We start from the raw sequence: 13,293 nt of genomic DNA on the forward strand, positions 1-13,293 counted from the left end.
TTGAAAAGAATGACACCATTTACACTTGAGGTTCAAAGAGACGTTATTGCATGTTTTGCGGTTCACAACTTCATACGGAAGAAAGGTTTAAGTGATGAGCTATTTTCTGAGTAGGATCAAACCAACGAACAAGGGAACGATGACGAGGATGAGGCTGAAGAGATTCAATCGCATGTGAGTGCCGCTGACCAAACATATATGGCTAGTTTAAGAAAAGAAATTGCGACACAATTAATACAAAATGAATATTGATTCTAGTTGTTATGAGACTTTATTCATGTTTTCTATTGTGTGTTGAATCAATTGACGTATTTCAATTGAATTCTTGAATGTGTTAAAAATATATGGTAGTTTACAAATGGTTTAAATGATTGGATATTTCAGTAAAATTTAATTGAAATGAATTGATTCAGACTTCAGAAGTTTGTCAGTTTACAAAAACAAACAGTCTTATTGATTCAGATTTCAGACTTCAGACGTAAAAACAAACAGTCTGACTGATTCAGATTTCAGACTTCAGACGTAAAAACAAACAGTCTGACTGATTCAGATTTCAGATTTCAGACGTAAAAACAAACAGTCTGACTGATTCAGATTTCAGATTTCAGACGTAAAAACAAATAGTCTGACTGATTTAGATTTCAGATTTCAGCACCACCTCTTAAAATTCAGAGAAAAATTCAGACTTCAGACTTCAACGCCTCTTAAAAAACAAACGCCACCTTAGTTTTTAAAATCATCATTTTTGTCAACAACCCATTTGAAGAATGCGACTGGTGGGTTTTGTTTGGAATTGGACCTAAAACCTATGTGTTTTGTTGTTGGGCCCTTAAAATCACAAAGATTGGGCTTTCGGCCCGATATCCGTTTTCCTTTAAATCTTTTTGTAAAATAAAATAAATTACTCATTTGGTCCATCGTCTATGGTTGTTTTTTAGTTTCAATTCATTCAAGTCGTAAAGTACATTTTTTTGTCCATTTTCGTGTTTCGAAGCCCAAACTGGTCTCTCCCATTAACTCTGTTACTTTGGCTCTGTTAACCCAATCATGTGCCCCTCACGTGAGGGGCATTTCAGACCCTCAAATGACATAATAATATCGTCGGAAAACGTCTTTTATATAATAAACGCTAATCGAACAAAAGTCATTGCCTTTACTTATCAGGTAAAATTCTTGATCCTTGTCATGTCTCTTATTGAGTACAATTCACAATTGTTATCATGCTCACCTGGTAAGGTATATGACTCGATAAGTACCTACTTGATTCGCATTTTGTAAACGACCCCTAAGTCTACAAGGTTAGAGTTCATGCCACTTAAATCAAATTCGAAAGAAGATCTMTTTTATATGGTTGCAGTTTACACTTCACTACTTCACAGCAAAATGTGAGGCGAAAAAATTAATTCGAACACATGTCTCACTTTTTAAGGAAAATGCTCGAATTCTTTCCGTTAACAAATCGAGCTTAACAACAATAATTCTCTCTCGGTATGCACACACCATGCAAGAGACGTAAATCAACATAAGGCTATACCCTAATAAAGATTCATTGTGATATATATGTTCGATGTGAACACGAGCCTCTATTTCTAAACGAACATAGGGTCATGTGCTATAAGACAAAACATATATATACGAAAATTTGTCATAAATAACGATGTAACATGTCTGATCATAATTATCATTTGATTTGTTAACTTGTCATTTTATTTATGGAATTCAAAGTCGAAGCTATCAATCAACTTKTAATCATTTAGCAGTAGTCAACATTATTTTTATAAATTGACTATTACACTCTTAAAATATCTYCAACWACTTCTCCAAAATAAAGAAAAYRAGATATTTTGACYTAATATTTTGCTCCAACAGCTTCCCCAAAATTATTTATTGTATAAAGTAGGAGAAARAAATGGTTTTTATTCTAAATATGGAGAACACCCCAAAAATGATTATCAAGTGAGACCACCAACAAAAAACTTTAAAATTAAATATTTAGAAGGAGAAATAATATTTTAATATATATAATGAAATTATTTTAATATTATAATCAATGTTGGATTTTTCAAAATGAAGAATCTGTTGGAAATGAATATAATTCTTTTTGAAGATTTTGACTTTTGATTATTTATTTTGATTTTTTTTAAAAATCTGTTGGAGATGCTCTAACATGTCTAGTAAATTGCTACCCACAACTTAATCCTTTTAATTACAAAATGTTAAGACGTAGCAAAAGTTAAGTTTTTCAAAAAGTCTCCGTCTAACTCAATCCAAAATCCAACGCAAACCAAAATACAACCCAACTCGGTCCAAATTGTACAAGTTGGGTTGAGTTAGTTGGGTTGATACTTTCTTACGTTAAAATACTTATGTATGATGGCTACCTTGAAGATGTTATTTTCTCAACTCATACTTTTTTTTACTTATCATTAATCAATTGATACAATTTATTCATACTTCATATTAATTATATCACATTCAACTGCTTTTCTTAATTTATGTATATATAAGAAAGAGTTATATAGATATGGAGAAAATATTTACAGTACATGTATATGAAAAAGGGTGGATGTAATTATCTAATATACATATCAGTAAATGATTTATTAATCGTATTAAATCCACAAAAATGTCAGGTTAATCGAATTGAATTGAGTTTAAATAACTATGGAGTTCTCAAATTTAATCGTGTCATGTCATCTTTTTAACATCCTCGTCATATATATATATATATATATATATATATATATATATATATATATTATTTTAAGAAGTGGTACATATTTTACGAAGTAAAGAAATAATCCTTCATAGGGTCAAGATCGAATTTGACTGGTCAAAAATTGAGGCTATGCTAAAAATGGAGAGAGTGGTTTCATAACTTTTACAAATAGGCAGCAAACGGATTGATATATGAACCTATGTGATTCACATATGAACTAATTAAATTATTCACATATGAACTAATTAACTGATTCATATATGAACCTGTTAACTAATTAAAGGGTTCACATATGAACTTGTTTGCGCCTATTTGTAAAAATTACGAAACTACTCATCTATCTTCCACATACTCATGCGAGGAATTATCCAATGCTTCACCGTCAAAGCCATAAATGTTGACCAGATAAAGAGACTAGGATAACTTATTTACTTTTCATATATTTATCATTTCTCAAATCAACCTATATATATAGTTTTAAAATTTAAAATAAAATAATAAATGAAGCAAAAGTATTTCGATGTTGCTTATTTCTCTGCTTCAGGTTTTATGATTATTTGGGTCGTGTTTTTTTTCGTGGTTTTGTGGCCTTGTTTGTTTATCTTTGTTACAAAATCTGTTCTTGAACCTTCTTGATTGATTTATTTTTTAGAGTGTGTTTGATATCCAGACATATAGGATAGAATAAGACAAGACAACAAAGTTGTTCAACATTTGGGTAAACAAAAATAAACAGAATTAAACAGATAAAATGACCAATTTACCTCTAATGAGTTGTCTATATGTTTTATATATTTTGATAAATTTATGTACTTTATTAAATCATAATAAAATAAATATTTTGTAAGAAAATATATCATTAAAAAGTTTTTGTCAAAATGATTAAAATGACAACAAAATAAATAAAACGTTTACGTAGTTTCCAATTTTTAATAAATTATATAAATTAACCAAAATATATAAACCGTATAAATATAATATTTTGAGAACAACAAAATAAAAGGTTAGAGAAAACATTAAATACAATAAATAAAATTTAAAGAATGCATAAAATGTAAAACAGTGAGTCATATTTGATATTTTTTAGAAGATAATTATGTTTCTTTTGAGGTTATATTAATAAAATATAAATCTATTCCACTTTGTTCCAATATGTTTTACATAAAAGTCTTGTCAATTGTGGAACAATAATCTTTGCTTTGTTCTGTTCTATCATGTCCAATTGTCCATTGTATCAAACACACCTTTAATTTATTTTTTTAACCTTTTTTTTATTTATAAATATCTACAGTATTTATCATTTATTATTTGCCATATCACGTGAGCTTCAGTATTTCGTATTTTAAATTATATATTGCAAATTGGAGTTACGTACTAATTTGTCCATCTGATGGAGGTCCGGATCTTCCACTGCAACCCATCTTTCTTTTTCCATCTCTCTATCTCTTTTCGGTTTATGATTCTAACACATTATATATATATTGGGTTGGGTTCACGTAAGACCCGTCTATTTTCATTAGACCACTTTTTTACACTTGAAACTTCGCAGCAAAACGTTGTGAAGGTAAAATAAAGTCGAACATTCACAGCAAAACACTGTGAAGGTTACCTTTACAACATTTTGTTATGAAGTTTAAAGTGTAAAAAAGTAGTCTCACGAAAGCAGGCTATTCTCATATGATCCCAAATCTCTCTCTATATATAATGTAAAAGTTTGTCATGAAAACTATGAATGCTATAACATTCACATAATATAAACATTCACAACACATTGTTAAAGGTGGTGTGAATAATGTGTTGTGAATGTTACCATATTCACTTGTTTATTCTAATGCTGTAACCGAAGAAACACGCATAAAGCATATGAAAAATATATCAAAATAAATGTCAAATTAAAAATAATCAAATAATATTTCCTTTGTGTAATTTGTTTCACTCCAATTTTTATTATATTTTGCTGATTTTCGATTTACAAAATACCGGATGATATTTTTATTCTTTAAAAAAAGTGGTTATAACCACATTTTTAACCACATCCGATGTATCAACTCAATCTAAACCGTTTGTTTGAGTTTTTCGGTTCTTTTAGGTTTCATCTTCATCTTAGTTTTTCAGTTGCCTTCAATCAATTTTGCATGTATGAATTTGTTAAAGTTTCAAGCATAGTGATAAAACAAGTAAAAAAAAGGTAAATGACGATATTTAAAGTTTAAGTTCTCACAAAAAGTACCAGTTTCTTGAGAAACATACCATATATATGACGTTTTCTTTTCCTAGAAAGGCCGAGGATCACATGCGACTATTTTGTTTCTTACCAAGACGTTACACCCAGATGGAATTTGTTACGGATTTTGAGGTTAAATACCCGACTTTCTTTACCTAATGGTTGTAGAAAGACATTTGATCCGGTTTATACCGCTTTGTTATCATTCCTAATTAAGTAGTTGGATTTCACCCGTAACACTAATAAGGATGGTTAAGCAAGTCTAATCAATAATTTTGTAGCATTGGTTCAACTGACAATAAAACTTGGTTTTTTGAGGCTTGAATTATCGGTTTGAATCATGCAAATTCATTGGCTAATTTTTTTTTTGGATACTCTTTAAAACCCTTAGAATTAGTCAAGATACAAGAAAAAAAGTATGTTGAATAGAATATTAAAAAATTACCAAAAAATTGACATAAAAGATACCATTTAGGCATTCAAACAATATTCCATCACATAAGTAATTTGTGGGTACTTTTTTTTAACCATCGTGTTCGAGTTAGCTTGTATGCACCTCGACTAATCACAGAGATCTGAAGAACAGTGAGAAAAATTCTCAGTGGATTTGTAGGACTCGAACTGATGATCTCTGAGATAAATCCTCAAATGTCCAAATCTTATTGTCAGTTGAACTTACCTTAATAGGTTAATTTATTGTTACCTATGTCCTAAAACAATAAAATCCATCAAAACATAGTCAAATGTTTGTTTTTTTCTCAATCTACATAATAAACCTTTGATTTATTATTTTTTATACTTATTTTAACCGGTAGTTTGTTCATCTTGTAACATTTAATAACATGAATGTGAAATTATCAGTTACATTATAAAACTGATTACGTGGATTATAGACTAAGAAGTTATGTTTCATTATCCTAAATAACCTATACATACATACACACACACACACATATATATATATATATATATATGTGTGTGTGTGTGTGTGTGTTTTTCAAATACTAACCCGATCGAATACAAACTATTCGTAAACAATCTACTATGATGACATCATATCTTGATGTTGTTTAACTCGACATCAAACCGGGACTCGTCTTCGCTGATTTCCATCTTGCTTTTATATTCGTATCGAGAAGCGACTATTAGAAAATAAATCATGTTAACGACTCCGAGACCAGCGATCACGTAATAAAAGTAATCAACTCTCCCTGCATCAATGTTTGCCGTTAACCAATCGGGTCGACCATTTTTCCCCGTGACCTTATGCACGACCATCACCAATGCACTACTGAAGTAATTAGCCATGCCCACGGTCACGAAAAACATCGAATTCGCAAAACTTTTCATGTTTTCAGGGAATTCTTTGTAATAAAATTCGATCTGACCAATAATATTGAATGCCTCAGCGAATCCCATTAGGACCAGTTGTGGGACCAGCCACATGACCGATAAGGGTGCGCTTTGGTTGTGGTGCACGGCCGACTCACGTCTCATTTTCTCGACCATTGCGGCCACGACCATTGATAAAATCGAGAAAACGACGCCGATCCCGATTCTTTGGAGTAGTGTGATGCCGGTCTCGATTTTCGTGATTTTTCGAAGCGATGGAACGAGGATACGGTCGTAAAATGGGAGCCATATCCCGATGGTGATCATGGAAAAGACCGCAAGTGAGCCGGGTGGGATTTGAAAATGAGGACCGAGGTGTCGATCCATTTTTAGGGCTTGCGATATCGTGAAAGTCCCTTGTTGTGCTATCGCGATAAAACAAATGATTCCGGAAACTAAAACGGGAATAACTTTTAGTATGCATTTTACTTCTTCGATTTGTTGTATGCTCGCTAACTTCCACGGGTTAACTCGAGAGCCATCCGAAGTAATTTCGCCGTTTAATATAACCGCAGCTTTGTTCAGAAACCTAGAAACACAACATAACGATACAAATGAGCAACATATTCATAATTCACTGCAATAAAATTCACTTTACATAACCACGCGGGTGGTGCCTAATTGGTTTGAACTTGACTCCAAAGGTCAAAAGTACTAGGAGGTTCCAGGTTCAAATCCAAAAAAAGATAAAAATCCCTTTGTGGCCACAAAGGTTCAAATGCGGTGACTCCGGACTATTTGCAAAGTAGGTGGTCGCCCTAGGATTAGTCGGCTCGCATAGCGGGTCGAATATCCAGGTTAATAATTAAAGAAAAAAAATTGACTTTTACATTACGCCAATGAAATTGACCCTTTCAACTATTTCATAATTAAAAAGATTAAATCACCTGAAATTATCGGTTAACGGAAGCTTCGGGATATCGTACGTTCCCTTCAACGGAGGGTCGTAAAATTTCACATCGATCACAATCTCATTAGCGTCAGGAACCTTAAGTTTTCGCTTCTTATAAGCAACGACAAACGCTTGAAAGATTCCGGTAAAAACGCTTCCTTCGGGTTTGACGTACACGTACAACTTAGTACCCACAAAGTACAACACAATGGAGCAGACCATGAGAATGGTTGGGATGGCAAACCCCCAAACCCAACTCACTGAGTCTTGGATATAGACCACAAGGGTTAGGGCAATGAGCAAAATGATGGTGAAAGTGGTGTAGTACCAATTGAAGAAACTATTGATGCCTTTTCTACCTTCATCAGTGGTTGGGTCAAATTGGTCCACACCAAAGGGGAGGCTGCATGGTCTGATCCCACCTGACCCAATGGATAAGAACCCTAAGGCTAGGATCAAGACACCCATGTGGAGGGTGGTTGGACCCTGGCACTGGTTCAGGTGGGTTTGTTGAGGGGTGCATGATGGTGGGTGCAAGGCTGGGATTGCCACGATTAGGGTCATGGTCATCATTCCCTGCAAACAAGATAATCATCAATTGATTAATTATAACGTGTGATTTAAAAGATACGTTCGTAATTGAATATTCACTTAGAATGTGTTTGAAATGTGGATGAGATATGTAACATTCAAAACCCAAAGAACAACTGGTTTAATAACTTTGAATTCAATTTAAAACCATGATGAAAGTTATTGGTAGCTTATATATAGTTTACGAATCTCATTTTCTATTCATGTGAGACAAATTGTTACAGATATTTTAAAACTAAATATAGGATATAAAACATGATATTTTATGAGTATGGAGTAATTTCTTTAGTTAGGGGCTATTTACCAAATATTTACTGGGGTAAGCGTTTACCAAGTTACATTATCTTATCAGATGAATATGATAAAAACCAAAAATCTTACCCGGTAAGAGCGAGACAAGAATCAAGAGTCTTACCCGGTAAGTGAGGGCAACGACTCTTTCCACGCTAATCGCTTACCAGGTAAATTGTTGCATACGATGTCATTTTAATGAACTAAAATCTTACCCAATAAATAAATGATAATGCTAAATTTTACTGGTAAACACTTACTGAATAAATGTTTGGTAAAGGACCCGTCACGAATAGATTTTAGAAAACAAATCATGAAACGAATGACCTTTTTGGTGTTATACCTTATAACATTCTCAATAAGTATACTATAATTTTTTCTGAAATAAAATATTAAAAGTTAAAATCTTTAAAAAAAATACATATAACTCCAATAGCTTTTTTATTTTAGCAATTCTAATATCAACTATATTATTAAGAATAATATATTCATCGTGTAAAATATTATTTTTCTTTCTCATAAAAAAATCATTTTTAATACGTTTTATTGGTGGAAAATAAAAAATAATATTTCTATCTTTTATATCGAGTTTTAGAAATTTTTCTAAATTTAAGGATTTTCATATTTTTCTCTCCATTTTTTATATTTCACCATACAATATAACATAATTACTCGAACAAAAAAAGCTCTCCTAAACCATCAAAATTTCTATTATATAATTATGTTATTTTAGAAATTAGAGAAAATTTTACTATAACAACTACGCTAAATTTTTATCTAGAATTTCATAAATTTATAAGGAAAAAATATATATAACATAACTATTAAACATGCTTTTAAATATATGTAATTAATCTATACTATATTATAAAACATTTGACAAAAACTCTTAAAAAATATTTTTTATGCATGAAGTACTGTTTATTAACGCATATTACTTAAAATTCAAGATTACAAGTAAATTGTGCGTAAATACAACTTATTAAAGCTCCATGTTTAAATTCATGTAACTAATTGCATATAAACATAATCAAATAGAGGATAAATATCTCATTTTAAAATATAAAAAAATCTAAAATATAATTAAAATAATTATCTAATTCTAACAAAACAATTAATTATTATCTTTATAAAAAAACATATTATTAAATCAAATATAAATTACTTCGTTATTGAACATAAAATAAATTATAATAAAAAAATTGAATTAAAAAATAAACAAAAAATAAGAAATTTTAAATAGTTAATTTGATACTAATATTAATATATTTTTGTCAAATTTTTATAATATCTTCAAATTTATATTTTTTTAAAAATAAAAACATTGTCGCATTTTCAAAATCACATAAAATCATATTATAACATCGACTGAAATAAAAAATAAAACAAGATATTCAAATCAAGACGTATCGTGTTGTATTGTACGAGTACCCTTTCAGTAAATATAAAAAGATTTATATTTATAAAATTATATTTAGGGTGAAAATAATTGACCAAATATCGTGGAGAGTGGGGCCCTGATATTAAGTCGACCGGCCCATCCCTATCCGATGAAGAGATCATACCACCCAACCCATCATTGAGAAGCGAACCGTATCGACTAAATTAATAACCTTACATATTTTATGACGTAACGATTTAACCGTTTAATTCACTAACAATCATTTTATTTTCATAAAATACTCTTTAAAAAAAAAAAAGCAATATAAAATTAAATTTAAAACCAAAAACAAATGATACAACAATATACGTCAAAACTTATAACGAGATGAAATAAGATAAGAACAAAGGTTGTTTAATAAATGCTTATCCGTTAAGCATTTATTGAATTATTTATCTTATTGGATGAATATGGTAAACACCGAAAATTTTACCTGTTGTGGCAAAACTATATCATAATTTTATAATCAAATAATTATATCTACCGAGATCATTAAGCTGTCCTATTTGAGTCGGTATGTCATATTCTTTAAAATTAAAAAAACCAAATAAATTACGTATATTTTAATACAAATTGTCATAGTAAATAATGTAAAGATTGATACATATATCTATCGAGAATAAGTTTTTCATATTTTTATATTAATTATTTTAATCATTTAAAATAAACGTTGAAATTCAATAAATGTTTATTTCAATTTATTTTAGTATTCTTTTTTTCTTCCAATTTTATCAAATAAAACTTTTGAATTGACATATCCTCAATTATTTTATATTGAATTTATGGATTTCAGTAATTTGTAAAAAGACAGAATTGACCTTATATGTAAAGATCGAATAGTATCAAATTCTGAATCTTTATTAAATTGTTCATACACGGGAGGGAGGGAGGGAGAGAGAGAGCTTACGAGAAGAGACGCAAATGAAGAGAATGCAATAACCCGAAATTTTCCGACATAAGCATCAGATATGTAGGCACCTACTAGAGGGGTAAAGTTGCCGACTCCAGACCAAATATTTATCAAATACGATGACGATACTTGTGTCATATGAAAAACCGTCATTAGAAACACTGTAAAGTTTGCTAGCAACCCGATAGTTGCCAATCTCTCGAATGACTCCATTCCTGTACATTTATTCAAGAACGATAAATAAGATTATTATTAAGAAAATAATGTTGGGAAACAGAACAATTATAGCATTTAAACTTTCGTTTTTCCAAACAACCGTTCTCGTGAAAAAAAAATGCGCAATGAAAAGTAGTATATATAAACAGAAAGTTCTCGATAAATAACAAATAAATGCCAAAAAAAAATCAAAAAAATTGTGTTTTCCCTTGAAAAATAGTTTATTCTTACAACATCGGGTTCTTTCAATCCATTTTCGCAAGATGAAATAAATCACATACAACGATGATTAGAACGTTAATAACTCATAGTACTTATTACCTAGTACGTAAGGCATGGACTTCCATCCACCGGGCTTCCGTTGGCCAACCTTTGATTGCGGTGACGGTGGCGGCAGGTGGTGGTTATGGTCTTTGCCGGCTTCATATTCCGATGGTGGTGAATAAGGCATTGATCAAGAACGAGAAGGACTTGCAAATCCTCTTTGTGCTTCGTCTCCTATTTATACTTCAACGAAAGCTCGTATTAGGGGCTGAATGAATGATTGGGGTTTTTGTCTTCTAGTTGATGGGAGCTTTTTAACTAATATATTATAATACATCTAGATTTTTCTTTTACAGATGCAACAGATTTTTATTTTTTATTTTTTTTAGAAACAATAATTTTATTAAGAAACCACCGAGGCTAGCAAGATGCTAGCACATACAAAAGAGCCGTTAAAGGGCTGGTACACCAAACATTCCAATCGAGAGAATTACAAGACTTCGATCTGAGTCTAATCCAATTAAAAGAAAAAAACACAATATCCTTGTAAATTACCATCGGATTTTTACCAGTTTTGTTGAAGACCAACGCATTTCGATTTGTCCAAATCATCCAAATAAACGCCATGAGAATTACTTCCAAGCCCTCCTTAACCTTCTTCCCTTTGAAAGGAAATTGAGCTGCAGAAAAAAATTCCGCCAACAGATTTATCCCTCGTTTGTATAAATATAAATACATCTGATTTCTCTCATTTAAATGCATATGACGATAATAATGAGTTTTGGGATTTAGTCAGCTAAAAGTCGAGTACCATAATTGCAAAAAATTGTATCGTTTACCAACGACAATATATCATAAATGCATGTTCGTATAATTGAAAATTGTCGAGTAACGGAATCCACTTCACTAAATTCGAATTATATATTATGTTTCATTTATTGGACGAGTTTAATTCAATTTTCATTCAAAAAATTGCATGGTCCGGTTTGGTTTTCCGTTTTTGGTGTTGGACCAAACTGAATAGAATCGAACGACCCAAATTATTCGATTAAATTTAGATTGTTCGGTATGCATGTGTATATGCACCTATATGTATTTGGGAAGGCCAAGTGAAATATTTGATCGGTGTTCGTATTTATGAGAAGGGTGTAAACAGGTCCAGTCATGACATTTTATGGGTCCTGAGCGAAATGTGAAAAAGAGGTCCTCGATAAGTATGAAAAAAAAAATTCTTTAATGTATCGTTTTTATCTTTAGAAATAACATTGAATTCAGTAAATACTAATAATTTATATTAAACCGTTTTAATAAAGTATTCCTAGCTAGACACAAAATCAACTAATAATTATTTTTAAATTACTAATATCTACCATATCATTTTTATATAACATTGTCATTCCGTTCCACCGTAAAAAGACATCATATTATATATCTTTAATATATAAATTGACATCATTTGGAGTCGCGATGTTGACTATTAGAAGTAGCATTCTATGTAAATCAGTATAAATCAATTGGTTTTCCATCTTCGCTCAAACGGATTCAAAATCTTCAAAGGTTCGTTTATCTACCCTTGAATTTTTTGTTCTTGTTTATTATTTGATTTATTTACTCTTCAGTCTTTTATTTTTGTTGTACAAGATTCAAATTTTAGGGGTATTTTGTTTTGTTTTTGTTAACGTTACTTGATCCGTCATTTAATGCATTTGTAACTTGGTAAACATTTAGCCGAGTAAGCATTTGGTAAACGACCCTTAAACCGAGTTCATTTTTCATGGACTTAAATATTAAAGATACATTAAATAAAAAATAACAAATTTTATTTTAAAGAACATGTTTCAAAATATATATATATATATATATATATTTAAAAATTTATAGTTTTAAAATACATTTCATTTTTATATCCATTGTTTATGTGTTATATGACGTGTTTTTTTAGAATATATATTTAAAATAGGTTTTTTACTTAAATATGTAATTTGCAATGATAAGTTATGTGTGAATTTGGCGTTTTGTTTTCTGTTATTTTATTACCAGTTAATATAATATAAAAACGACATGGGTTTGATTTCGTTTAGTTCTGTAATTTGTATATATTACGTTCAAACTTTATCGTTTCTACCTTTTACTGATATTATTATTTATTTTTTAAAAAACATATAAAATACAATAAAATTAATCATAAACACAAAACCGAACAATATGATAACTAAAAAATATGTTATGATAGTCGTGTAAAATTGCAATTTAAACTGTTATATCGAATCGGACGACTAAAAATCGTATAAAATTTATCTATTATATTTCCTCATGATAATTGTGTGTGTCTATATATATATATATATATATA

At 30.2% G+C, this 13,293-nt stretch overlaps 1 protein-coding gene across 1 annotated transcript; it reads right to left on the reverse strand.

Annotated features, from left to right (window-relative positions):
- Positions 1–5,996: 5,996 nt before the first annotated feature.
- LOC112524288 (protein NRT1/ PTR FAMILY 2.13-like) lies at positions 5,997–11,127 on the reverse strand. Its single transcript, XM_025134058.1, has 4 exons — positions 10,998–11,127; positions 10,458–10,675; positions 7,223–7,803; positions 5,997–6,864 (listed from the first exon to the last, which is right to left on the reverse strand). Exons 1-4 carry the CDS (start codon positions 11,125–11,127, stop codon positions 5,997–5,999), a joined length of 1,797 nt encoding a protein of 598 aa, XP_024989826.1.
- Between the last annotated feature and the right edge of the window lie 2,166 nt (positions 11,128–13,293).

This window comes from Cynara cardunculus (assembly GCF_001531365.2).
Source record: "Cynara cardunculus var. scolymus isolate 2C chromosome LG 13, CcrdV1, whole genome shotgun sequence".
Lineage (NCBI taxonomy): Eukaryota > Viridiplantae > Streptophyta > Magnoliopsida > Asterales > Asteraceae > Cynara > Cynara cardunculus.

What these genes read in the sequence shown, in the direction of transcription:
- LOC112524288 (XM_025134058.1), bottom strand. Translation starts at nt 11,127, where the DNA reads ATGCCTTATTCACCACCATCGGAATATGAAGCCGGCAAAGACCATAAC. An exon ending in GTCCATGCCTTACGTACTAG is followed by an intron (nt 10,676 to 10,997) that starts GTAATAAGTACT and finishes ATAAATGTACAG; the next exon opens with GAATGGAGTCATTCGAGAGA. An exon ending in CTTCATTTGCGTCTCTTCTC is followed by an intron (nt 7,804 to 10,457) that starts GTAAGCTCTCTC and finishes TCTTGTTTGCAG; the next exon opens with GGAATGATGACCATGACCCT.